This window comes from Myxocyprinus asiaticus, chromosome 25 (assembly GCF_019703515.2).
Source record: "Myxocyprinus asiaticus isolate MX2 ecotype Aquarium Trade chromosome 25, UBuf_Myxa_2, whole genome shotgun sequence".
NCBI classification, from domain to species: Eukaryota; Metazoa; Chordata; class Actinopteri; order Cypriniformes; family Catostomidae; genus Myxocyprinus; species Myxocyprinus asiaticus.
This window is the reverse complement of record NC_059368.1, coordinates 6,800,895-6,826,881: the sequence shown is the minus strand read 5'-3', so window position 1 is coordinate 6,826,881 and position 25,987 is coordinate 6,800,895. Positions and strand designations below refer to the sequence as shown.

General features: G+C 36.6%; 1 protein-coding gene across 4 annotated transcripts in view; it reads right to left on the bottom strand.

Moving 5' to 3' along the window:
• The window catches only part of LOC127415663 (runt-related transcription factor 2-like), a 61,841-nt gene extending 38,000 nt beyond the window's left edge, over window positions 1–23,841 (bottom strand). For 3 of the 4 annotated variants that reach the window (XM_051654467.1, XM_051654469.1, XM_051654470.1), the window contains exons 1-2: window positions 23,528–23,841; window positions 23,197–23,325 (exon numbers count right to left, since the gene is read on the bottom strand). In XM_051654467.1, coding sequence (XP_051510427.1) covers window positions 23,197–23,254 — 58 coding nt within the window. In that variant the 5' untranslated portion in view covers window positions 23,255–23,325; window positions 23,528–23,841. Of the gene's footprint in view, window positions 1–21,589; window positions 21,655–23,196; window positions 23,326–23,527 lie in introns of those variants that run through there. The other variant, XM_051654468.1, reaches the window with a different exon arrangement.
• Window positions 23,842–25,987: the final 2,146 nt, after the last annotated feature.

The window sequence follows — 25,987 nt, the reverse complement described above, 5'->3', positions numbered from 1 at the left end:
TGAGAGCCCCATATCTCTGGGATTTAACCATATAGGGCCTTAAAATGAAGATACAAACAAATGAGTTTGTTCTGAACCAGAATATAAAAGGATATTAAGATATATTTAATACTTTTGGAGTTATAGGGACTCCAACCTTGGAAAAATGACACATAAAAGTTTTTTTTTCCCACCCACATTTTTTGGAGTCACACCATTGGCGTATAGTGCAATAAGGGAGGTTGAACTCAACTCATTTTAGTAATAGGCCTACCCAAATCTTTGTAAAAATAAAATAACGAAGCTGCCACTTTTCTAAGGTTATTTATTTTAACCTGTATAAACTATAGTTTTGCTCCAAAATCATAGGTGAAAATTGTAATTTTGAGCCCCCGCTACAAAATGATGAATTACTCAATAATAATGTTCCATGGCATTTAATATTTTCGCTGTGATCATCATTTATGCATTTCCTTCACCAGCAAAATGATCAAAAATGAAATTTTGTGTGGTGGACCTCTGGTTGAGTTGACTCAGAATGACACATCTATTTAAAATGAATAAATAAGTACATTTTTTGTTTTGTCAAGAAATTCATATGTATTCACAATATATATTTGTCTAAAACTAATTTTAAGCTTTAAGCAAAAGCCTTAAGATCAAAAGGTTAAGATAATGAGAAACTAATTAATTCAAGAGTTTCCAAACTTTAGATTTTTGGTATAAGTAGGTCTGCTTCTCATACAAGATACTATCAGTTAGTTGGCATGAAAAAATAAACAGTCAAACAAAATCAACGGCAAAACTTACTACATCCAAAAGTGATGATTATGGACTGATAGCTTGTTCAGGAACACAGATTTATAACTTACAGATTTGAAACAAGCAAATCCCCTCTTTCTTTCCATATGAAGCTTCAAAATGGGGCAAATATCTGATATTTACTGTATGAAAGTCTTGCTGGGTGGCATGAGTGGGTGGTAGTGGCCTCTCGGGCACAATGTGTGTGTGTCTTGTATGTGGGAGGGATAGAAAAAGTTTCAGGAAGCACTGACATGCATCTGGCACATCGTTAAGAGCAAAAAAATTTAGCTTGAGTTATACAAGTCGTGATTGAGTTGCACTCCCTCTCTGTTTCCCCGAGAAGCAAAAATATGTTCAAGATTGGCCGTCATTAATAAAGATCCATTTCCAATTTATAAAAAAAATGATAAATCAGAGTAGCTGCAATGAAAGTCACAAAGGTATTAAACAAATCCAAGTGAAAATTACTCTGTGTATTATTCAAACAGTCATGGATTTCAGGTTTGTCTGATTATTGCTCTTTCAATCACTGATTTGTTTAATAAATCTTGATGGAAAAGGAGATGATTTATATTTTTCTTTCGGAGACAGTCCTGATAATAATTCCTCGCAGATGGACACCATACAGTCTTCACGCATGCAGTCAATCAGACACACGAGCAAATCGTGGCTATCAATAAAACAATGGTGCAAATAAAACTTAATAAGAGAAACAAAGCGACTGTATACATGTCCAAACAGAGAAGCGTGTTAAATCATGTACAGTACAGACAGAAAGATATCAAAGAGCATTTGTCACATCTGAATTCACTTTGCCATACAGTATGGCCACCATCTGCCAGCAATATCGACACGCAGCAAACGCACGCAATTTAACGTCGCTCACTGTAAGTCCTCGAGAGCAGGACTCTGCCCACTTCTTTTTGGGCGTCTCGTTTGATCTCCTAATGAGCCAAGAGGAGTCCACACAGCTGGCTATGATGTGCTACAAAGATGAGGGGTTAGAAGCCATCCACCGAGCAAGAACCTGGGATTACTGCATGCTATTCTGAGCTTTTTGTCACCAGACACTCAAGCTGGATCAGACCCAGCTCAAACATTGATGATGTGATAAGCCGAATGTAACAGAACCTTAAACTACTGATGGCATGACACACTGAGCTTGTAATGGAGTTGACAGCATAATCCAGTGCAGCTAGCTCATCAAACTGGCATTTGGGTGAAGTCTACTGAAAGAGGTCCTGTCAGGCCGATTTCAACACAACCAGACAGGTAGTCATGCAAAAATCAGCCGACAACACTTTTCCCCCTTGATGGTGATCCATGTTGTATTATAAGTGATGATATGGGACAAAGAACCCATTGTTGACTGGTAATGTAAACATGAAAAGACACTGAGCTCCAGGGCTTTAATGATATCCAAATGACTCCAATTCAGATTCATAAAGCCTTGGGATTATGTAACGTGCTACATGAGTGTTTTTCAATGCAATTTTTTTTCTCGTCCCGCATTCTTTCGTCGGTTGAGAGGAAAAGTACAGCCACTTAAGTCCCTGGATCAGGGCTTCATTTCACAGTGGTGCATTTTTGAGACACTTAATTATGGCTTTATATGTGGGGAGCAATTTGATGGGGCAATGGAGGCTTCCAATTTTAAATAGTTACTTTCCATCCTTGGCAGGCTTCTGGAGAGAGAGCAAGAGTGATGGTGATGATTCGTATACAGAATCAGAATTCATACCCCTTACCTCACCAGGAAGACCTCCTTTCAACCCCTAGATTTAATCGAGAGACCATAATTACCATTTGTCATTGACTGGTTAGTGACATCATTACTGCAGACCATGAGGACTTTAAGGCCAGAGTTGCCAGAAAGACATACAGTAATATTTGCTTTACCAGAGCAAAATGCCCCCTATTATGGTCATATAGTCTGTGGCAAAATGGGAGAAAATGGGAAAGGATGGGGTGATTTCCATTTGGAGGTAAATATCCAGGGTGCAGTGTTATTGGAAGCTAATTTGAAACTACTTCCCAATCTGCAAGCTTACAACATTAAGGCTATTAAAAGAAGAATATATATATTTTTTGATATATTTTTTAATTCAATAATATCACCTGATAGTCATACATTTAATTAGTGTAACATCCCCTTTTGAAAATTAAAGATGGTTTTACTACATTTACCATTATACAGTTTTTGTAGTTAAACCATAATAGCAAAATAAATAAATAAATACCATGGTGACTTCAATAGGTTACTATTGTAAAATAAAATAAAGTAATAAAATAATGATGCTGCCACCTTTCTAAGATAATTTTTGACCTGTAGTTTTGCTCCAAATCATAGGTGAAAATTGCCATTTTGTCCCCCCTCTACAAAATAATGGATCCCTCAGTAAATATTAATCCATGGCATTTAATATTTTGGCTTTCATTATCATTTATGGTTATCTTTCCTTTGAAAAAACATGAACAAAATACATTTTATAAATACAAAATTTTATTCCATCAATTAAAAAAAAATGCCATTCAAAAAGGGTTTCTCTAGCATTTACTAATAAATGAAAGTCCTGCTACTGGTTTGTGTATTGAACCCATTTACCTGCAGCGGTACCCATGCAAAGGTTCCGTCAATTTCTGTTCTGACCAGTCGTCAGAGGACTTGTAAAGATTTGCATCTCTAAAGCTGTGCATATGTAAAAACATATGTTGATATTTTATGTTTCATTGTCTATCCAAATTGACAAAAATGTATGTTTACAACGTTAGGTACGAGTCACTATGAATATTAATGAGATCACCCTGAAATATCATGAAAGCGAGTGCTCTCTGTGTGTGGAGTGGTTTTGGATGAGTGCTGTGTTCTTTATGGCAGTTCAGTATGGAAAGTGGGAGGAGGGAGCGGGGGTGGGGGGTGCTGTGGCAGTGGTGGTAGTGGTGATGAAGGAGGGGGTGGGGGGTGGCTACGAAGACAATTTCCTTTTTGCTCTCATTGGCATGACTGTCTGCCGCCTCTAGCCTTCATGGAGGTCCTTAATTGAGATCACTTGTACATAAAAATAGGAACAGAATAGGAACTTCTGCGGCTTGTGAAGGGGTAAAGGGGGGGAAACGGCTGGTAATATGTGACGAGGGCTCCAATTAAATATCCATTTCACCGTGAAGTCAGTTATATACAGTAGATGGAGGGTCATTGGAACTTTTTTGTTATGGCGCTGGCTAGGAGTTTCATCGTCCTCTGTGACTCCAAATACATGTGTGCCTAGTTGTGTATCAGAGTATACAATCACTGGCATCATCAGTTGTGTATAATGTATGTGATTATGTCTTCGGGTGGCGTAACACTGATATTTTGATAAGTTAACCAATAAAATATTCTGATATGCCCCCTGAACTAAAATGGTCTGAACCCTTAACCCTTTTTACACCTGGTATTAAGATGCGTCTCAGGTATTCCGATCACATGTGGTCAGGCGAGACATATCGCTGTTTACACTTGGTCACTCAACTGCGTCTCCTGTTATCACTGGTGTTCAGATTTCAAGTGCAGGGTCTCTGGGGGGTATTTACACTTGGTAACTTAATGCATTTTTCTGATCGGATTGCTATCTGATTGAATAAGCACACTCCATTTACACTTGGTCACATAAGTTTGTCTCCGCCAAACGGATATAAATCCGATCTTCAATTCCAGAAATTTATACAAATAAAACAGAGTTCGCTTCTGTGATTATGCTAATGCCAGGCAGTACATTTTATAGATGTGATTTATTATTTGATTCCAAGTGACTGCCCATTGTAAGTATTTTTCCCCTCAGAACTTGTCGTAGGTTAAATGCGTCATGCGCATCAGCTGCACGTTTAGTTTAACTTTCATCAGTAATCTGCATCAAATAAATGAAGAAAAAGTTCTGTCTCCTCTACAAAGTTTGTGAGTTTCTTAATTTGCTATTTATTTAGCATTTTTCTTATGCTGACATAGCACTGAAATTTAATATAAGCACAAACGTGGCAACTGAAGCAGAATTATGTGGAGTACCTGTATTAGCTGAGCTTCAGATATATGTGCTTCTTATCTGTTTCATTGCATGCTGAAATCAGGCACATGGAAAAATAAAATTCTGTGCATTTGCTGCGCTTTTTAAAAATTTCAGATTGGACATTTATTTATTTATTTTTAAAGCCACACGTAACCGACAAAGCTTAAAACTCTTGTTTTAGCACAGTGTTTGATTGACAGGTGAGGGATGGTGCTTTGCTTCTGTCCGGGATGCATCAGGACAGATTAGCATTTACACCTCAAATACAATGTGGTCACATGCGTTTTGGTAACAAGAGTATGTAGTATTAGTGATCTGATCAAAACCCTGTTTACACCTGTATTTAGCGTTTGACCACTTGTGATCAGATCACCCAAAACGCATCTTAATACCAGCTGTAAACAGGGTCTTTGTGAGAGAACCGCCGTGACAGCAGGAGACCAAGTTCATCGCTCAGACACAATCCCATTGCGGTACGCTCTTTCATCATTAAATGACGGATAACTTTGTCAAAGAAAAATGTTTAATGGCACATTTAATTTCAAATGAAATCCATGAGGGTGTTGGGAGAGGTTACATATTTTTAAGTGTGCAAAAATATGTACAAAAATAATAATGAACATAATGAAAAATATGTTTTAAAATAAATGAATACAATACAATAATAACTTTTCTTTAAAAAAAGCTAAAATTTAGGTTACAGTATGACACTTAATTGAATGGGACTATTTTTGGAGGGTTTAAAGGCAAAAATGTGAGGCTTATAATTTTATAATAGCACTTACAGTAATTCTTCTGTTAAGCTTTAAAGTTGTTTAAATTGTAATTTTTATGGTCCTTTTAGGGTTTAAGGGGGTTTACAGCGTTACGTATCATTGGCAACTAAGTTGTATAATTGTTGTAAAATTGGCTATAACTTTACACAGAAAAGGTTTGTAAGCGATTTTATCACACTAAAATCATTTTAACATGCATATTGTCTTGTGGCTATACTTTTGAAACAGTGAGTATTTTAGCATTTATCGACTGGCCCCATTCACGCCCATTGTAAATGCCTTGCTGTAACCCAGACTGGTGTTTTTTTTTTTTTTAAAGAAAAGGAGATAAATCAAATTAATTTTTTGTGGTAATCAGTATTATGCCACAAATGCTGTCGATTGAACTTAACTTGTATTGAACCCAGAATATTCCTTTAATGATCATTAACAAGTATATACACTAAGTGAAACGCCAGCTCACGCTAAAAAAAGTACAAAATGTACAAAACTAAATTACAACATATTACATAAGTAATGTCTCAACAACATTTAAATAGTCACAAAATTTAGGCTATGTCCACACAAATATATTTTCATTTAAAAAAGCAATAATTTTGCTACGTTTACACCCTCTCATCCACATTAGGATGGCATTTTGAAAATGCTCTCCTTTATCGCATACTTAAGGAAACTGAAAACATTTCAAGCAAGAAGGTAACCATAAAAGGTAACATAGCAATGGTAAGCTGCTCAAATACTTTCTGTTTGGATCAGTATCTGGCGGTATATTGACCAAACATAAAGCCATACTTATTTTTCACTTAAGAGACTAACATGACAAGAACATCACAAAAATATTTTTGACGTTTGGTTAACAGTGCTAAAGACATCAAAAGACGATCTGGGTTACACTCCTCAACAGATTGCATCCTGAAAACTACAGTACCTATAGAAATTCACTGATTGTTATGTGGGAATTTTAAAGATGTTCGATGTTCGAAAGTTAAAGTGCATATCCAATTGGTATGTGCTGTGTGATTGAGCAATTGAGGATTAGTGATTTATTCAAGCAGAGTCGAGAGTCAGAATAATCAGGGGATCAGTCTAAACCAGACCCACACATGCACGTCTGGACGAGGGTCGGGTATCACCTCTTTACAAGGGTGTGCTTATTTTGGACCCGATTAACCTTCAGAATTCCATCTCACACTTTCCCCTTCCGCTGTGGATTGCATGGGTCTACTTCCTCTTTGGAACGGCCTGGTTAGTTGAAAAATATTTATAGTTATTACACTGTTCTCATGTATCCACAGCCTGTTAGTTCTGTTTTGTGTGCAAGCTAAAACTAATAGCAGATTTATGTGGGGGGATTTCACCTTGTCCCGCAGTAGATTGAGGATGATTTATTGGCTGTATAATGTGAACCACTGATGGATTAAGAAAACAGAGGACAACCCAAACAGGCAGGTATCCAGAAAGTGACTCGCAGGGGAGCTATCACCCTGCTTTACATAGCCCTGGCTTTATATCCCTGTTTGGATGCAGGAGGGCTCATGCCCAGGTGTTTAAAAAAGTCTCGATGAAAAAGAAAAAGGGAAAGTGAGAATATGACCAGTGTTGGGGAAGCTACTTTGAAACTGCAGTGATCCAGGCTACAAGCGACTCATAATTCAAAGCAATTAAACTACAGTCAAGCTACTCTTAAAAAGAATGTACAAATAAACTAAATTACTTATAAAAACTATATTAAAGCTATTTAATGGGGCAATATATTTTTAAATACATAACTCTCACATGATATAATTTATTTTTGTATTCCAAACAGAATTTATCTGGCTCAAAAACAAAACTATTGACAGCAATAAACATGAACAAATACATTTACTAAATTGGGCCTACAATAAAACTATAATACAGGCTGATTTTTTAAATGGAGTCAAATACACAGTGAAAAATATCATTGTGTACCTTACTAAAAAAATGCTACAATGAAGACATAAATTGGAACTTTGATGAATCAGTTAAATTAATCAGTGAATTGTGTTTTTTAATGAACTGGTTTTGGAAAAATTATTCACTGTTTCATTTAACTCATTCATAATGAATCGATTCATTTGAACAACATTGTCCAAATGAATAGATTCACTAAAATAAATAACATTTTCCAACGCTATTTCCTCAGATCACTCGCTTGTAAATTGTGTGCTAAATACAATTCGTCGGAAAAACCGATGTTGCGTTTGTTTACACCGCTATTTGTTGGAAAATGAGCTTGTCACTGAAAGTCTACAATAATTTGAAAACAACTGTGTTGCTGTCAGGCAACTGAAAATATCGTAACGTCGCTAATATAGTGACTCACCAACACTGAGACTCGCTCATTCACTGGAGTTGCTTTCTTTTGAATGTAAACCTTGGGAAGGGGTAAAGATATAACCTGGCCATATGTGCACAGCAGTAGATTAAATTCATTATTCCAGCATGTCAAAAGTCTGTGGAAACAGGTGATTTGCTTGGCTACTGGACTGATATTTCTCTTGCATAAAAATAAGGCTGCCATTGTTTGCTCGAAATTGAATCATTCTCATGGGGAGCAGACCTGTCCAGCTCAACTAGACATTCAACTAGAGTTGCTCGTTCGCAACGCTTAGGGGAAAATGGTAATATAACCTAAAAACTTTTCAAATAATAAGTTTAGATTTCTCAGTCTCCTATTTTTGTGATAGTAACTGGCTGAATCAGATACGTGGAGGGGGTAACTGAGAGAAAATGCTACTATGAGTGAGTATGGGGTAATAATACTGCCACAATGTCTTTAGGGTTTGTTTGGGAATATTCCCTTTCTGAACCGACTCCAGTCTACAGTGGATTATATCCAAACTTTTTGAACTCTCTCACCCTTTTACAGTATCCACTTCACTTAAGCATGCTAATTATATGATAAGTGGTCCCCAGTAGTTTAACAAAAAAGCTTATATATTGCTATATACACAGTATATACAGTATATTATCATCTTGTGTCTGGTAATCTTTGTCAAAGTGAAAGCTTGTAAATTATGGCGCAGGAATTAGCGGGAACTGTGTTGTCCTTATTCAGAGTAATGCCATATTTAAATTTTACCTGGAATTGGTAGTTTGGGACAGAAGAAGTCTCTTCAATGGGTTTGTACTTTTGTTGTAATTGGTGTGTATCATTCAGCTGATGAGACATTGAAAAAATCTTTCCGAAAAGTTTCAGTAGACAAAACACTTCATAACATGAGTTATGAAAATTAGAAGTGATATAGGACCTTAGTACAGCTTTATTGTATGCCAAAGAAAAAGTCTGTTCCTCAAGGTCTCGTTTTTATTCTAAATTTGTCATCTTTCTCTTCGCAACATGATCACACAGGAAGTCGGGATGTTGTTTCTGAGAGTTACAGTGCCCTAGAATCGGCCACATTCTGCAGATTCACCGACAATTGCCATCTCCTATCTAACATTTTTAATTTTTGCATTGGCTCCAGTTTGTTTACTTTCCATTATGGCGTGGCCAGAAGCACATCACGTCAGCAGAGTAGGAGTGCCAGTGAGAGAACTACTGGCATTATCACACACCAGTGACAGCACTATTATCATCACACCAGTGAGGTTTTGCAGGACTAGTGACACGTTGAAAGAAAAAAAGTCTGTTAACACTTGTTTCCTCCATGTGTTTATTATTTTATTAAAATGATGACCAACAAAACAACACATTTTGACTATCAGATTTCCATGAGCTTACAGTGGAAAACTCTTGAGGGAAAACATGACAAATGTCCTTTGTTTGCCACCACAATGCCGATATGACTTCTGGGACTTTAAATTGGTTTTTGCCCACAATTCACCATCCGATGTATCCTCGATATTCGGCCTCATCAAGAACACATCCGGATTATTTTAAGCATTCTCTGTACTAGCGTTCTTGAGTATTGAAATTGAACTTTGGCAGTGGATGATGATGATGAATGAATCCATGAGAATGTAAGAACACATAAGAACGCACACTGAGAAACAGCCCTGGGTTCGGATGCTGCGTAGAATCTAGGAAGTAATCGCATTCACATAATCAGTGATGAGAGCGATTTAGAGGTTGCATTTGTCCCTGTAACATTACATTTTTACTCCACTGATGGTTAGGTTTAGGTTTGGAATTTTGGTTGAGCAGTACAGTTTATAAAACATACATTCCTCTTGACTGTATCACAGACTGTACAGCTGAAAGCAACTCTCTTCACAACTGGCTTTTCTCCCTTACGTGGACATTTCACCCAGAAAATGGAGCTCACACATGCCCATACGCCCAACAACACTCACCGCTTTGGCCACTGGGGGCAGTGTTTCACATTTCGTTAAGCACAAACTAATTTCAGTTAAAGAACCAACCTACTGTTTTCGATTTCACTGTGAGATTAGTCAATGTAATCCACACTCTCTTTTTTTCTCTCATTTGGAATGCCTTGGAATGTAATAGTGGACTTTTTTATTTTTCTGTTGGAGCAAATGGTACATATAAAATGAATATTAGCTGTGGTCTCCCATGTACTTCTGTAGAAGCTTACCCTGTTATGGTTTACCTAGATGAGTGATAGTGGGACCTTTTTAGGTTAGTTCCAGTAATATCTACAGATTTACTTCATATGACACTTTGCAGATGTAACATTTATTATAAAGTGTAATACTCAGATATTCTTGAACCCTTTGGAGGTATCACTAAAGCAGGACGGTATACACAACTGGAATGGGGTCCATAAGTTTGAAACGATTAATGACTTTTGCAGCACATTTCTTGCAGCTGTAGTACCGTTGCTTGTAGTCTTTGCATTACGCAAGAATAGGAGCCATTTTTCTGCAGCAGCTTATTTGCGCCACATTTGGAAATCCAAATGATATCTAATTTAGGGTGTTTAAGCAAACTCAAAAGAATTGTAGCTCACGAAGGAACATTTGACTGACTTCCCAAATCCCATTGGGAGAATTTATATTATTGGTAATCGCAGCACTTTAGGGGTGATCTGCCTGTGGTTTGCCTGTGACATACCAATGCAATCTAGATATTTTCACAATTGAACAAAATGACTCTGATATTTTTCTGCAGAGATCTCAGATGTCTCAAAATCACTGCATTCTATTCCTCATTTTATTTAACGCTTAAACTTGGAGGGTTAAACATTTATAAAACTTCTGACCTTTTTGCACAGCCTTACAGTATAGTTCATGTAAAATGTTACCTTTTAAGATATAATACCCATTCTCCACACATCATTATAATTTGATTAATATTTTTTTTAATAAAATGAAAATAATTTTTGCGGCACTATAGCATCACCAAACAGAATCAGGTAGATTGCATTAAACAGTACCTGTCTACCATTGGTTGTACAGACAGTTACGTACTTCCACCCTAAACTTACACCACTGGACAAGCCAATGTTCCGGGGTCGGGCTGGAGGAACAGAAAAATATTTTGATAGAGCCACAGTGTTACACTTATAGGTGAAATCAACATACAAATGGCTTACTTGTAGTTGACTCTGCATATTAAGCTAGAATACAAGAAAGAATTTTAACATAGAAAAAAATACATCAGCTTTAATATCAAAGTAGGATATAAATTATTTTAATGCATTCCAATAAGAGATGTAGTAATTGGAAAAAACAATTATCTCTTAATTATGCTCATTACGATTATGCAACACATCGAAGTCTTATTAAATCAACCTATTTTGCTTTGCTGATTAAAGGCCCTGGAGGCAGTTTAATTAACTCTAATTACATACGTTTTTTTTTTGTAGCTAGCCCCAGGGCCAGGGTGTCTGATCTTAATAAAACATCATTTTCACCCGTCAAATAAAAATAAATCACGCAATAAAAAGGAATACTGTGGAAACTTGCTCGCTACCTTAAATACAGTAGCCTTTTATTAATTTCTCATCAAGGAACAATAAATCAGTGACTGGGGTCACAAGTCTGTTCTGATAGGGTTGCAGACAGCAGGGGGAAAAACAATACTAATTTCAAATAATAAAATGCAACTAATCATATAACTGTGTTATTGAGGACAGCCCCTGTAGTTAGGAGGATAGCAACATAAATAAGTTTTTCAACGTTTTTGTTAATGTCAAAGGCTGTCAATCCAATTAAAATCTACAGTATCTTGGTGCAAATTTTAAATTAGCAATCTATTGAAAATTGTACGTATCAAAGCAAAACCAGTTGAGAACCACTGCTATAAATAATGTTTGTCTGTCATTATGCAAACAGCCTAATTAATTGATTAATAACCAATAGCCATGCATAGACCCAAACTCACCAAGGACAGCACACGTGGCCACACAGTATTGGTTTTTGATACTTCTGTAAGGTCAAGACGGGCCGGTTTGAAGGCAAACAGCTGTAAAGTTCTGGCCCCGTCATACTTTGGTTAAACGTACTGTAATTTTGAGGCCTTGAGGAGTGTCCTAGCAGTCATTTGGTTGTTTACCAGAGAGATAAATTACCTGTCCCTGAAGTTGAAGGCCACGGGCAGCGCGTAGGCTGAATGTGTATATCAGTGGTAAAGTGTAGGTTGGCAGGAACATGTGGCTAGAGTGTGTTCACATATATGTGGGATTATATGGACTTTTCAAAGGAATTCAAATGACGGTCTGAATTCAGATCAAAAAGGGCTACTTTGTTTCCACAGAGGGTCTACTTGTTGTTTTATTTTCTTTGTGCTTATACACTTACATTTATGCATTTAATAGCAGCTTCTATCCAAAGTGACAGACATTGCTGCCATACAAGTTCAAAGGCAGCAACAACACCAACACTGAAACTGAAAAAATGGCTTTAAAGTTGATTGATTATTGATCCAGTGTGGCAGGATGAGCAAGAAACAGACACAGTGGGTGTGGCGTCAGGCCTCAGAGAGGCATTTATTGGAAATAATAATAAACATAAAATGTTCAAAATGGGTAATAAAATGTCAGTGGGGATAAGTGTCGAAAATATTGGGTAATCTGGCACCTTTGCGGTGAATGGGGCTTTGTGAAGGATAGGTGGTGATTAAAAGTATAAATTCCAGATATAATAGGTGGGGTCCGGTGGCCGCGACTCACTCACCTCGAGGATGTGAGCAGCTCGGCTTCCCTGGGGCCGCAGCGTGTGAGAGGAAGGGCAGCTCGGCATCCTGACCCTCCTCCCGCTCTGTTTCTGGACGTATGAGGATGACAGTGTGTGCACACAAGGAGACAGAAGCCAGCTCCCCAAGGAGAGATGCGCTCTATGTTTTTATGGCAGCGTTGACGAGGCTACATTCACATTAGGTACGCCTCATTATCCGCTACCCAAATGAGGCTTATTATATTGCACCTCGCCTCTCTTCTGCCCACTCCCATTGTGAGCCTGACTGAAGGATGGCCCTCAGTGGTGGGTTGACGATGACAAGAGGGAGGGGCAGGTCGTTCTGCCACATAAGCCACATTTTGATTATCAGATTTTCATAGACTGTTTTCTCTTAATCTGAGCATAGTTGTGCCAAACCTGTCTGGCAGAGGACAGATTTATTTATTTGTTAAAAAGACATATTTATGTCTAAATAACACTCTTTGGCATTCATGGATCTATTGATAAATATAGTTTTTTGTACTAACAAGAATTACCACTTATAATGCACTGTTTCCCACAGTTTATTGCTTTTTAAGTAGTGATAACTGAAAAATTTGAATTTAGTCTTTTATAAAAGTTCTCACAGAGAAATTTTTGGGTGTTAGATAATGTTTCAAAATCTAAAATTCTGCCTAAATGGAGTGCTCCAAATCAGTTATTTATGAGGTTCCTTTAAGGCTTAAGAGGAGTTCACACTGAGCCCATTTACAGTACTGTGCAAAAGTTTTAGGCGCTTGTGAAACATTTTGCATAGTAAGGATGTCTTAAAAAAAAAATAAAAAATGCCATAAATAGTTTTCATCAATTAACATACAAAGTCCAGAAAACATAAAAACTAAACACAGAACTGTATTTGTACATCAATATGCTGATAACTCCCAAAAAGCAGCTTATTTAAAAAATCTAACAAAGCAAGAAAACTGTGTTTACATAAGATTTAAAATAATCTAGTTATTCTCTGCTTTTGAAGTCAAACCATAAGGAGGCATGCACACAACACGCGTGCACAAAGAATGGCAGTTAAGGTTTACATGCAACGATCAGGGTAATTCGCAAAAATGTACCCATGTCGACTGGTTTATTCTTAAGCCTTTTATGGCATTACACCACAAAAATCGGTATATTCTTACTGAAATTTAAAGCACTGCCCCCAGTGGCCAAAGCGGTAAGTGATGTAGGGTGTATGGGCACGCGTGAGCTACATTTATGTCCAGGAGAGGTCGCCAAAAGCTAGTTGTGAAGCGAGTTCTTTTCAGCTGTACAGGATATAATACAGTCAATAGGTATGCATATTTTATGGACTCTAACCCACAACCCAAACCTAAACCTAAACCTAAACCTAACCATTAGTGGATTAAAAATGTCATTTTAGAGGGAAAAGTACAAACTCAGATTCATGCTTGTCACTAATGCGAACGCGATTACTTCCTGGCTTCCTGTTGATACAACACGCTGCTGGTCGAGCCATGTGGGAAGGTAAACACACTGAAACTGATGCAAAATGTTTCTAGTGAGAAATGTTGCATGTCAGTGAGTCGGCATACTGTCGCAGATCCTAGGGTACCGGAACTTTCGGAAACAGCGTGCCAACTTCCTGTGTGATCATGTTGTTTCATGTGTTTACATAACCACACATGTTGTCAATTTATTATGCACAATCTGTGTAAGAATGTTCATGTAAATGTGCTCACTGATAGCAATTAAATAAGTTTTTTTAAATGTAGTAATCAGCATTATGCCATAAATGCAGACGTTTTCACTCAACTGCAGTATCCAACTGTATTAGGCAATGAATCACTATCTGTAATTCTATTGGCAGTCACCGCATCACGTCACTGCTCATTTGCATAAAGTTTAACTGTGTTCAGCTTTGTCACACCACCAGTTGCCACTCATGTTGCTGGAAGTCACCAAATCTCATTGAAAGTTAATGACTTCAGGTTGCTTTGACACCGCAAATTGCCATCAGTGTGAATGCACAATTTGAAGATAGCTGCCTATGTAGAAAGTAGACAGCAGACAACAAGGCAGCTCGCTAGATTTTGTAGAGTCAATGTGAAAACATTTCACAATATGCTTTCAGATCCCCTGGGAGGTTTCTTGTTAAATCAGTGTTTTGATGTTCTTTGCTGTTTCACTGCCTAAGAGAACAGACATTCCATTTCCCACATACACATCAAAACAACGTGCAGACATGCACGCCACCAACAAATCAAAGAAAATTGTAATTAAACTCAGGAGGACGTGCATTGCATTTGTTGAAGTGTAAATGACCTATTTAGTCAACGCAAACCTTATTTTACTTTCAACAAACCAAAGTTGAAGCCATTGACTGAAGTTCAAAAATTTGTTTTTGTAGACTTTATTGGGCTTTCACTCTGTATCTCTTCTGAATGTGTGTTGAGTAAAAGTGAATTGGGAGCTGAAAAGAAGGGCTATGTTCAGAATAGCATATTAACATTCTCAAACCACCACAGTATGCACATTTTCTGTATACATTATATGGATGGCCTACTACATTTGCCAAAATGTACAGTATTCAACAGAGCACACTGCGCAGAATACTGTTTCTCACAATGCAACGCGCTCAACTTGACCTTGCTTTTCCAGTACGATGAATGAACTGGAAGTAATTATAGCCACAATTTTTAACATCTCTTTTTTGACTCATTATTTGATTGGACTGCCAAAAGTTATGACATCACAACAAGCAAAATTATATTTAAAATACTAAATTTTCAACATTATTACATGGGAAGTCTGCATGTTAGTACAGAATATTTTGCCACACATATTCAGACCCAATGTGCCAAATTCCACCATGTGCCACCATGAGGTGAATGTTGATTTTCTGAATATTGTCAGCTCTGTGCCTTAATGTCACATCCTAGATACTACTTTTTCAAAGAAGTATGTAAAAGATTTTTTGTCTCAGTACTGTGATGGTTAGGGTTAGGTTAGTGTAGGTTAGGTTAGGGTTAAGTGTAAGGTTAAGGTAGGGTTAAATTTAGGATTGGGGGTAAGGTTAACAGTGAAACTACAGATGTAATTAAATGCAGGTACAATGCAACACCACATATGTACTTAAAAAGTATATTGTATCAAATGCTTAAGTACATAGTAGTTAAAGTCACCTCAGATTAAAGGCTCTATTTTCATGAGCGTGCAAAGCGCAGCGCTACGTGCAACAACCCTGTGCAACGCCTTATCAAATTTTTGTGAGAGAGCTAATTCTAATCTGTCTAATTTGTAAGTCTAAAGGTGTTTTTCCACCTGTTGTTGTAGAGGTTTTTTAAGTCACTGTAAAATGGGCCACCAAGAAGATGGAGGGATTAAAATGTTTGGAATTGGTAGGCTATGGTTTTTTTTGACCATTTCGTTATTTTGATTATATTTTTGTTTCGTTTAAAGTGTACTTTCAATTTAGAAATAGTTTTGGTTTATTTTTATTGTGTTTCAATAAATTGATTTAATTGATCGATTGATGTGAAGTGGATGTCAATACAATCACTGTTAATACTAGCCATGATTTGTTTGTTAGTAGATGAAAATGATTAATAATACTTACATTCGCTGTAATTTACATCCAAATTCTGAGGAGAATCACATTTTCCATGCGTATGAAAGGATTGTGTCACTGTCATAGAAATATGCCTGACATTCATCAAGGACACATTTTAATGCACAAAATAAAGTAATTTTCAATTCTTCTAATTCACTGCATACAGTCCATTTACACTACCAACTTCTTATGAATGTACTGTCTTGGTTTATATCGCTGGTGCTTGAGGGAATAATGAACTATAGCCTATAACACAGACGGTGGAAACATAACCGGAGAAAACCTCAGAATTAAATTGCACTTAATCCAACCCATTTGCGTGTTGTGCGATTTTGTCAGAACTACTTGCGCCTAGACTAAATACCAAAATTTTATGGCCCTGCCCACTGATTTTGTGCTTATGACTTATGACATAGCGCTGCGCTTAATGCTAGCGCTCTTCAAACAGGGCCCAAAGTGCATCCCAAAATTGTTTTACTTCCTTTTTTAGATTATTCTGCACTACTCATGCCAACATTTTTTTTTTCAAGAATTTCATCTTTTAATGAGAATTATATATATATATAAACCCCAGAAAAAAATATCAAAATTACTTTTGCTTTTAGTAACTGAAAACATGTTCATCATAGAATAGGTGTATTTACTGTACGTTGTTTGTGTGAATTGCATTTTTTAAAATATATTTTTGAATTACTTAATAGATCTGGAATAAAGAGCGTCATGTCATTGACCCTTTTTTGAGTTTTCACTTCCAAGTTTCAATTTGATTTTCATCATCAGTAATTAAATGCAAGTGTGCAATGAACTTGAACCATTTGATTTTATATGAAAATTTAAGGCAGCAATTAAATTTTTAGTGGGTAGACATTTGTGTGTGTGTGTGTATATGTGTGTGTATACTGCACAGTTTTTCAGTAAGTTGTCAGCTAGTATTCCATTTTGAATATTGCTAAAATCCCTACCTCATGTTTTTCCTGCATCCCTCAGGACACTACATACACTGCTTCTGTGACATCAAAGGCAATTTTAGAACACACTGCCAAGGTGTGCGCTCTCCCTTGCCTTTGTGTCGTGTGCATATTTCATTTTGGTATTTGTGAAAGTGGATGTGTGTGCGGGATGCTGTGGGCGTGAACACCTCCCAGAATCTTTTGTGCCCAGTTCAGGGCACAGCGCAGTTGGCATGTCAGTGATTCGAGGGGCTTTTTACAACAGAGGCCTTTTGTGCGCCGTGTGATTGAGCTATCGCATTTAAATGTGTGGGAGGAAAGTGGACCAGGGCGATGAAGATGGGACAAAAGTTTCTTGCAGCCCACATCAACCGAAGCAGATGGGTGGTGTCTGATTTACCAACTTGTCTCTTGTGACATACTACTACAGCAGCTCTGAGCTGCAAGGTGATCCTTTTTTCTTCCTGTTCTTGTCTTTGGTCCACTCAGATTACAACATAGGGCTTGTGTGGGCGTCCGTGAGTAGACCTGCCAACAAACTAATCTTCAGGTGTGCAACTGATCTAGCCCATCCATTTAACACCTTTATCCTCAAGGGGGGTGGGGGGGAGTGCTGGTAATTGAATCAAATTAGGAGATGCTACTTGTAGTATCGAGATCAAAAATCCATCCTTTTTTGGCCTCACATTTCCAGGGTTCTGCGCTATAGATTGTGCATATGCTCTGACCATGACAAAAGGGATCAGTTTCATGTTCTTGCGGAGTATGACTAAGTGCATTAATCAAATTGCTTCCTCCTTTTCTCACTCATTAGTTTCTACCAGCTTCCCTGGCAAGATCAAAGGCTGATTTGAATGTGTTGGACAGTATAGCACATCCCACTTAAAGTGTAGAATAACTTACAGCATGATTTAGTTGTACATTGCAAAATTAACTCATCAGTTATTTATCTGTTAGTGAGTTTACTGTTGGGATACACCATGTAGTGTAATCACATATAGTGGCCCCAAAAAGCATATGGACACTTAAGGCAGTTTAAAAATATGTGAATGTCATTTCATTAGATAGCAAAATAGTAAAGCAAGTGACATTTATTTGAAAGAAATTAACATTTTAAAGAAACATTTCAAGAAAGATAGCACAAGCACACTTTTCAAAAACAACATTTGTTGTCAAACATACAGTAAGTGGAACATGTTCATAGTTAATGTGATGAACCTGTAGTTAATGTGCATCAACTTGAGAAAATGCAAAAATCAGAAATAAGAAACATAAGTTAGTTCTGAGAAAAGGTCCAGCATTGTTTGCAGATGCCACCTGGTTTGATATTTTGTTTCTAATGCAGAGAAATTTAGAAATGTTTCACATATATTGGCCCAAAAAGGTACTTTTTTTAGGGCCACTACATGTCTAGCTGCATAATTTAGTTGTGTTTATCGGTATAGTAGGGTGTTTTTTCAGTCTTGGGTATTTCATGTTTTAGGGGTTGATGCTGATGTTATGAGGGTCTCATTAAACCTGACTGAAACTTTTTACCAGACCTTCATTATTTATTTTTGGTACTTTTCAAATGCCCTCTATGTATATATTTTACTGCTTTAGCCTTGACCCAGACCCAGTCTTTCAATATTAAACTATGAAAATCCATTCTAAATATACAAATTCTTACATAACTATGATAATTGAAACAAAGAGTGAAATAACAAACCATTTTAATACTCATTGTGTGAAAATGATTTAAGTTTTTCCAAAATTATGACTAACCCACAGTTGTGGCGTCATTTCCACCACATCAAAAAATTTCCCCCAAAATGATTTTTTTTTTCAAAAGTTTTTGTACTTGTTAACCAACTCGACCAACATGTCAGTGGAGAGCATGTTTGAGATTAAATATGAGACAAGTGATGTTTGAAGAAAACAAAGAAATTTAAGGTAAATATCACAAGCTGTAATTTTGCCAAATCATACAAAAAGTTGAAAATATTTTTTTAATTGTGTGTATTGAGGATACATTAAATGTTAGTTACAAAAGTAGTTCAAGACAAAGGAGTCGTCCATTTCATTTCAAAAACATAAAAATAAATAAATAAATAAATAAATAAATATTTCCATCAGCAATTTTTTTCATAACATAATTCTAGTAAGCACAAAACAGAATTTGAGATGTGCTGGAAATGACACTGTGATGGGAATGTTAATGACTAAAGAAAAAAACAAACAAACCCATAAATCTCCTGTGATGCTTGATACACTATTGGACATTGTTAGCAGACAAATTTCTACAAGTCCAAATTGCTAAAAGTTGAAGAAACACCCTTGTGCTATACCAACTCTAATTTAAACTTGCATAGAAATTAATTTTCACTCTAAATTATGAGTTGTAATAATATTTTAAATAGATCTGAATAGTTTTTATTTTATTGTTTTAGTCATATAAATGATATCTGTTAGTGACATTTATGTGTAGAATTGGGCAAAAGTGATTGAGGGGACCTCATAATCAGTACATCATAAACATCAAAATATAAAAATATTACCAAACAACCTTTTACAGAACAAGTAATGCACACAAAATCTGAACTCTACCTGAATATTAGCAAATGAATACATTCCAAGGATCATTAAATATCTAAATGCCATTGAAATGACATGTTTGCTCGCCAGTTACAATTAAATTGCGGTAAACATGTTTTATTTTTTTAAATGTCTTTGATAATATTTTTAGATGGTCCTCCTCTTCACAGAAGCTGCAACTCAGAGTTTGAGATTATCCCCTTGCTTCAATTACCTATTGATGAGAGGGCTTCCCTGCTCTGGCCCTGCTTTGGAAAAACTATGTCTGGTTTGCTTTTAAAATGTGTTTTAGAAATGAAGGCCGGCAGTAGGATCTAAGCAGGCAATGCCTGCAACACAAGCTGGCTTTTAATATTCATCTGATGTTACTCCTCAAATGATTTGGGATTCTTGGAGTCTTTGGAATGCTCATGGACTTTAAGTTCTTAAAGTAACCAAACAATCTTCTTTTCCTTCATCAGGTCTTAGTTTTAGGGTTTTTTGCTCTTTCTATCTGTCTCACATTCTCACTAAATGATAATTGCTACCAGGGGATAATTGTCAATACTGTAGCTCGGTTTTGATAATGAGCAACAAAATATGCCCTGGAGAAACCTATAGCGAGTCTGTCTTGTGCCACACATGTAGACAATTACTCCACACCCATTTGCCATTAGGCAGAGTTACAGAGAATGTTTTCTACTTAATTAAATCCAAATCTCTCAATAGTGCAGCCTGAATGAAATATAACTTGCCTTTTTGGGTCTGTGTTTTTTGGGTGTTGGGGGTTATCTGAGTTAAGAACTCTGTGTCAAGGCAATCTAAATTTAAATAAGTTATATTTTTAGAAAAATGTGCGATGCATCAATTCAAAATTGATCCAAATCCAGCTTTCTGGTCTACAGCACCATGTGCTTTTAAAAAAACACCTCAAGTTCTGTTGTTTTTGACTTTCATTTCTTTGTGTTTGCAGTGCAATCATTTTGGCTCTTCACTGATTAACTCTGAGGTAGAACAACTACATATACAGCACAATTGGTTCCAAAAGTCTGAGACTCCAGAGTTTTCTCAGTTCATTTCATTTGTAATGAAAACGTTGTATTATCAGCATAACAATTTGAGTGAAAACTTGAATTGAAGAGTTCAAATGAATTTCAGAATTTCGTAGTATTTGCTATGTCCCACTTTTTGCTTTAATGACAACGATTGACAATGATTTGTGAATATTCCAAAGCATCTTTCCAAAGCTTCCATTAAGGCATATTCTGGTCTTAATGGAAGCAAGGAAATCTAATCTTTCTATACAAAAGAGTTAACATGGTCAATGCCACAAATTTGTTTACAACTGATTAGTGACTTAGAAATAGTGCAGAATCTGAATAGTTTCCTAGTAAAACTTCTTTGTTTTTGATTTTTCCAAGTTTAAATGAAGAAAGAAAAAAAAAAAGAAAAGAAAAGAAAAAAGAAACCCTAGATTTTCAATGTGGTCTCAGACTTTTGGACTCCACTGTGCATGAGCTATAAATCCAGTCCACCAAATGTAAAACTGCTTCTTTAATGCAAAAATTGAACTTTTGTGCAAAACACTTTGCGCTACAATGAGCCAAAAAAAAAAAAAAAAAAAAAAAAAATTTTTTTGCAAAGAAAATAGGAAATCGAAATAATGATTTCAAAACAACTCAAACGGTATTTTTCGAGTGAGTCTGAGGTCTCAGGTGCATGGGCCTTTCACTGTTTAACAGAGGTAGAACATTTGCACATATCTATACTAACCACAATGAAGACATATCCTCCTTCAGCAGGCTCTAAGCTTTACTCCATTCCCTTCTCATCCTGGTCTAGAGCAGACAGAGGGTCAGAGGTTAACATGCTAATAGAAGGTGCTGATTGCTGTGAGTGACTCTTTGCGTCTCTGCCTGTATAGAGCAGAGCGCTGCACACGTGCTGCTGAAGGAAAAGGCCTCGCACAGCTGTGTTTGGAAAGAAGACATTCATACTTGAAAATTGCTTTACAACATTGCTCTTGGAGGTATCGGCAAAACCCATAGATCAGTTGGAATGAATGGGCTCTCTTACTTTCCTTCAGTTTGACATGGGAAAGTCATATTTCTTCATGGACAATATGGATTTGTGCTTGGAGTTTCCTGTTAGGTTTGTTTATATATATATATATATATATATATATATATATATATATATATATATATATATATATATATATATATTTATTTTTATTTTATTTATATATATATATATATATATATATATATATATATATATATAATTTGCATAATGTTGAGGTTTAAAACCTTAGTTTAAAGACACTTTTCTTTATAATTCTTTACACAATGGGCTGCAAAAGAGCATGGACTTAAGCCACCCTTACATTTTATGAATGTCACTGCATTAGATAATAAAATATCAAATCAAGAGGCATTCATTTTACAGAAATTCTTTAAGCAGAACGTTCTCCAAAAAAGGAGTTTATTTGGTTTAAAATGAATAATGAAATAGATAGATATAGTGTTCATAATTGAGATGAAAGGACTGGGACACTTTTTGGTTGTCGAATGTAAGTAGTCTATGTTTAAAGTGATGAACTACACCTGTGGTTTTTCTGCTAATGTAGGACACCTGTGTAAAATTGAGGGGAACTGACTTCATACATCTTTTAAAAATCACCTTGTCACCATTTGGTTAAATGTCATTACAAAAATGGCTAAAAATAAGTAAATAAATATAAATTAATAAATTAATTGGCTCTGAGAAAAGCTCTATCATTATTTGTTTGCAGATGCCATTGGTTTGATATTTTGCAATTTAATGCAATGGAATTCTTACAGTTTTAATTGAGATTGAATTGTCCAAAAGCAGAAGTAGCTGGAATTTCTTATGGACAAATCCGGACACCTCAGGATGTTTCTAAAAATCAAAATCATAAATCAAAATTAAGTGAACGAATATCTAGTACATTTCTCATATGTTGTTGCTTATCTCGGGATTTTAAGGTGAATTTCTCTAGTGTGACTTTTTTTGAGGATTGCTATACCCCACAAATGGGTTTTCAGCTTGTATACACATTTACCCAACAGTCCATGTCAAATGTTCCTTTGTTTGCCTTTATATTGGTGTTCATATCCCTGCCTTTTGATGCACATCCAAAACATTTTCAGTTATGATGAATATATAAATTATGTTGGTTGGAAATCTCCCTCCAGTACCCAAGCTTTGCTAAATGCTTTACACCCAGTCAGGCTTTACAATGGTTGGCCTCTTGGAGAATGTTTGTAAACATCAACACGCGATTGTTGTTTCTCAAAATGCACCTCCTTAACGTCTACCACATGGCATGATCCAAAACAAGGTCAACAGGCACTTACCCCAGAAGAAGCTCTGCTGACATGAGGTCACAGAACTGAAGAGGCTGTTAGATGCCATGTTGGTCGCCAGCTTGGTCACTTGGCATACAAATTTCGTTCCTTAGAGGTTGTCGTTGACCCTTGATGCGTCTTAGGTTATAAGAATTCACGGTGCCAGGATAAGATGTACAAAAAAAAAAAAAAAAAACACCCACAAGAATTGTGTTTTGGTATCAACTATGTTCTCGACCACAAGTAATGACCAGTTATGGTGTAGGAAAAAAATGTCGCCTTTTTGGATAGGATGGAGCCAGGCACGCAGCAGTAGACAGTGCAGTTGAAGCGTACTTACTGGTTGGTGCGTTCCTCAAACCCGAAGTTGACCAACGACAATTACCATTGACGCGCTGCTGGTAGCCCCATGCAATATTCCCGAACTGAAGTTCTGCGGTTCTGTGGTTGCTCGGGCTGAGCGAAGCCTTCACACAAACTCAAAATGGCATAAGCCTTTAAAAATCTCTTTTTTCCTTCCCTCACAACACTGTCACTGGAGAAGCGGGATCACATGCTTGTGACATCACTAAAGCTGCAAAGTTGTGTGGGCCAACTTGCTTCTGTGGCTTTTCGGCTTCTTTTTCTCCCCCCTTCCTCTGCTGCCTTCCTCTGTTTTCCTTCTTTCTGGAGATGCGTGGTTCACCGGCTCTTCCTGGCAACTCAGGAGAGGCTGTGGGGAGGGAAGGGGTGGGTGTGAATCGTGTGATGCTGCTACTCACCCCTTGTGAGTCATAAGGCTTCGGAGGGGGGCGTGAATGCTAAACAGCCTCTGTTTCCCTCAACATATGGACGACAGTGTGCTCTTCTTTCTTTCCTGCCTCCTTTCTACCTCTCCATCCTTCTGTGTCTCTCTTTTTCTCACTTTTTCTCTCACCATAAGCTTGCTGGTTGGCGTGCCGCAGCCTGGCATTGCCATTATGTCAAAGACTGACACTGAGGTGATGTGAGGATTATATTGTGGAGGTGTGCGTCTTAACTGTTTAGCCTCTAGGATGGTTACAAGGGGGCTTGTAAGCATTTCCATGACTGATGTCTTATTTCTGCATTCGTAATCCTACACAGCATGCACTGAGGCACAAAAAAGTTTTTGGTCACTTTGTTTTTGAGTAAACTGTGCCTTTAACCCTCAGAGACCCAGCATAGCAGAATCTCAACACTTGCTTAAAGCATTTAAATAATGAGTAATATTCATTAAATATATGTATATGAAATTATATGTATCACAAGACTTTCATATTAACTGTTAGAGCTTGCTAAAGTCAAAAAAGGAAAAAATACTTTGCTAATTGCTTACACTTTTGGAGGAATCTAGAAATTTTACAAGTAAATATTTGACCTGTAAGAGGTTTTTTTTTTTTTTTAATCAATTCTCAAAATCGTTAATGATGTTGTGATGCTTACATTTCCCGAAAATATCAACGCTCATAAATTTTAGAAAATTTTTCTAAGCCTAGCAAAATTGTAACGCTGGGCATCAGTGGTCAAACTTTTTCTATATACACACAATGGAGCCTTTTCAGTAAATCATATGGAAAACTATTTCAGAGCCGTTTTCTGTACTGTTCTGTCAACTTTGTATTGAATATACTACTTTACATAGAGATGGGTATTTTTTGTTATTTTGATTATACCAGCAAATATATAATCAATATCAAGTTTTAAATAGTCAAATTTCTTAACTGTTTATGAATTTAACTTTACTGCTTGAAATAAATTATTTTTCATATGCTTTTGTGTGTTGAGTTTCTGATTTTCTGTGTTGAATATTCTGATTCTGATTCTGAATTGTCTTGTGAATTCAAAACTTCCACTTACTGGTCATGGAAGTTTAGTGTTCAGCAAGGGCGAAATTTTGCTATGTTTTTCCAGATTTTCCAAAATATGGTTAGAATAGGACGGCACCTTTGCCATGTGTCCAGGGACAATATCACACTGGCGTACACACTACAAACATACACAATTCCGTATTATAGATCATGTGATGTGGAAAGGACCTCTTAACGGTAATAGAGTAAAATTTCAGTACTTTCAGTACTTGATTAATCGCGATTAACTATGAAAATGTATGCGATTATTCACGATTAAACATTTTAATCGACTGACAGCACTGGTTATACATATATCATGTTACAAGTCATGTGCTATAGTAAAAGTGTTTAGAGGTCATAAAATGGCATTATGCTAGGAACAGTGTGAAAAGTGTTTATGGATGTGTGTGAAAATGAAGAAAAGTCATCGTTGTTGTAGCGCCTCATAGTGTTAAATTCACCAGGAAAGTACAAATGTAAGTACAACGAGGCACATATTTTTATTTTATTTTTTTGTGCAAAAATGTAGGTATAATAACGTGTTTCTATAAGGCCACGCTGAAATACTTTTTGGGCCACTGTACATACAATAAATCTCTCTGGCATTCTGTCTCAGTATGTGTGCGTGTGGTTGTTTGTATGAGTCGGCCTCTTCATTCTCTCATTGGCTGGAACCTTAATGAGTGATTCCTGTAAGAGGCTATATATTATAATGTACCTGTCAGCCGGGGTGTATGAAGAAATGTTGCCTCCAAAACATGTGACAAACTGCTATCATGCATTGTGACTCACTGATTTCACACACTATGCATGCAGTCTTTTACTTGGCAGTTGCTCTGGGCAGCTTTGTGATCGAGCTTGTAGGTATTTGTTTAAACAGATAAAGTAAGCTGTTATTATGAATGTATTGGATGTTTGGAATGTATGGAATGTGTCAGATATTTTCTTTC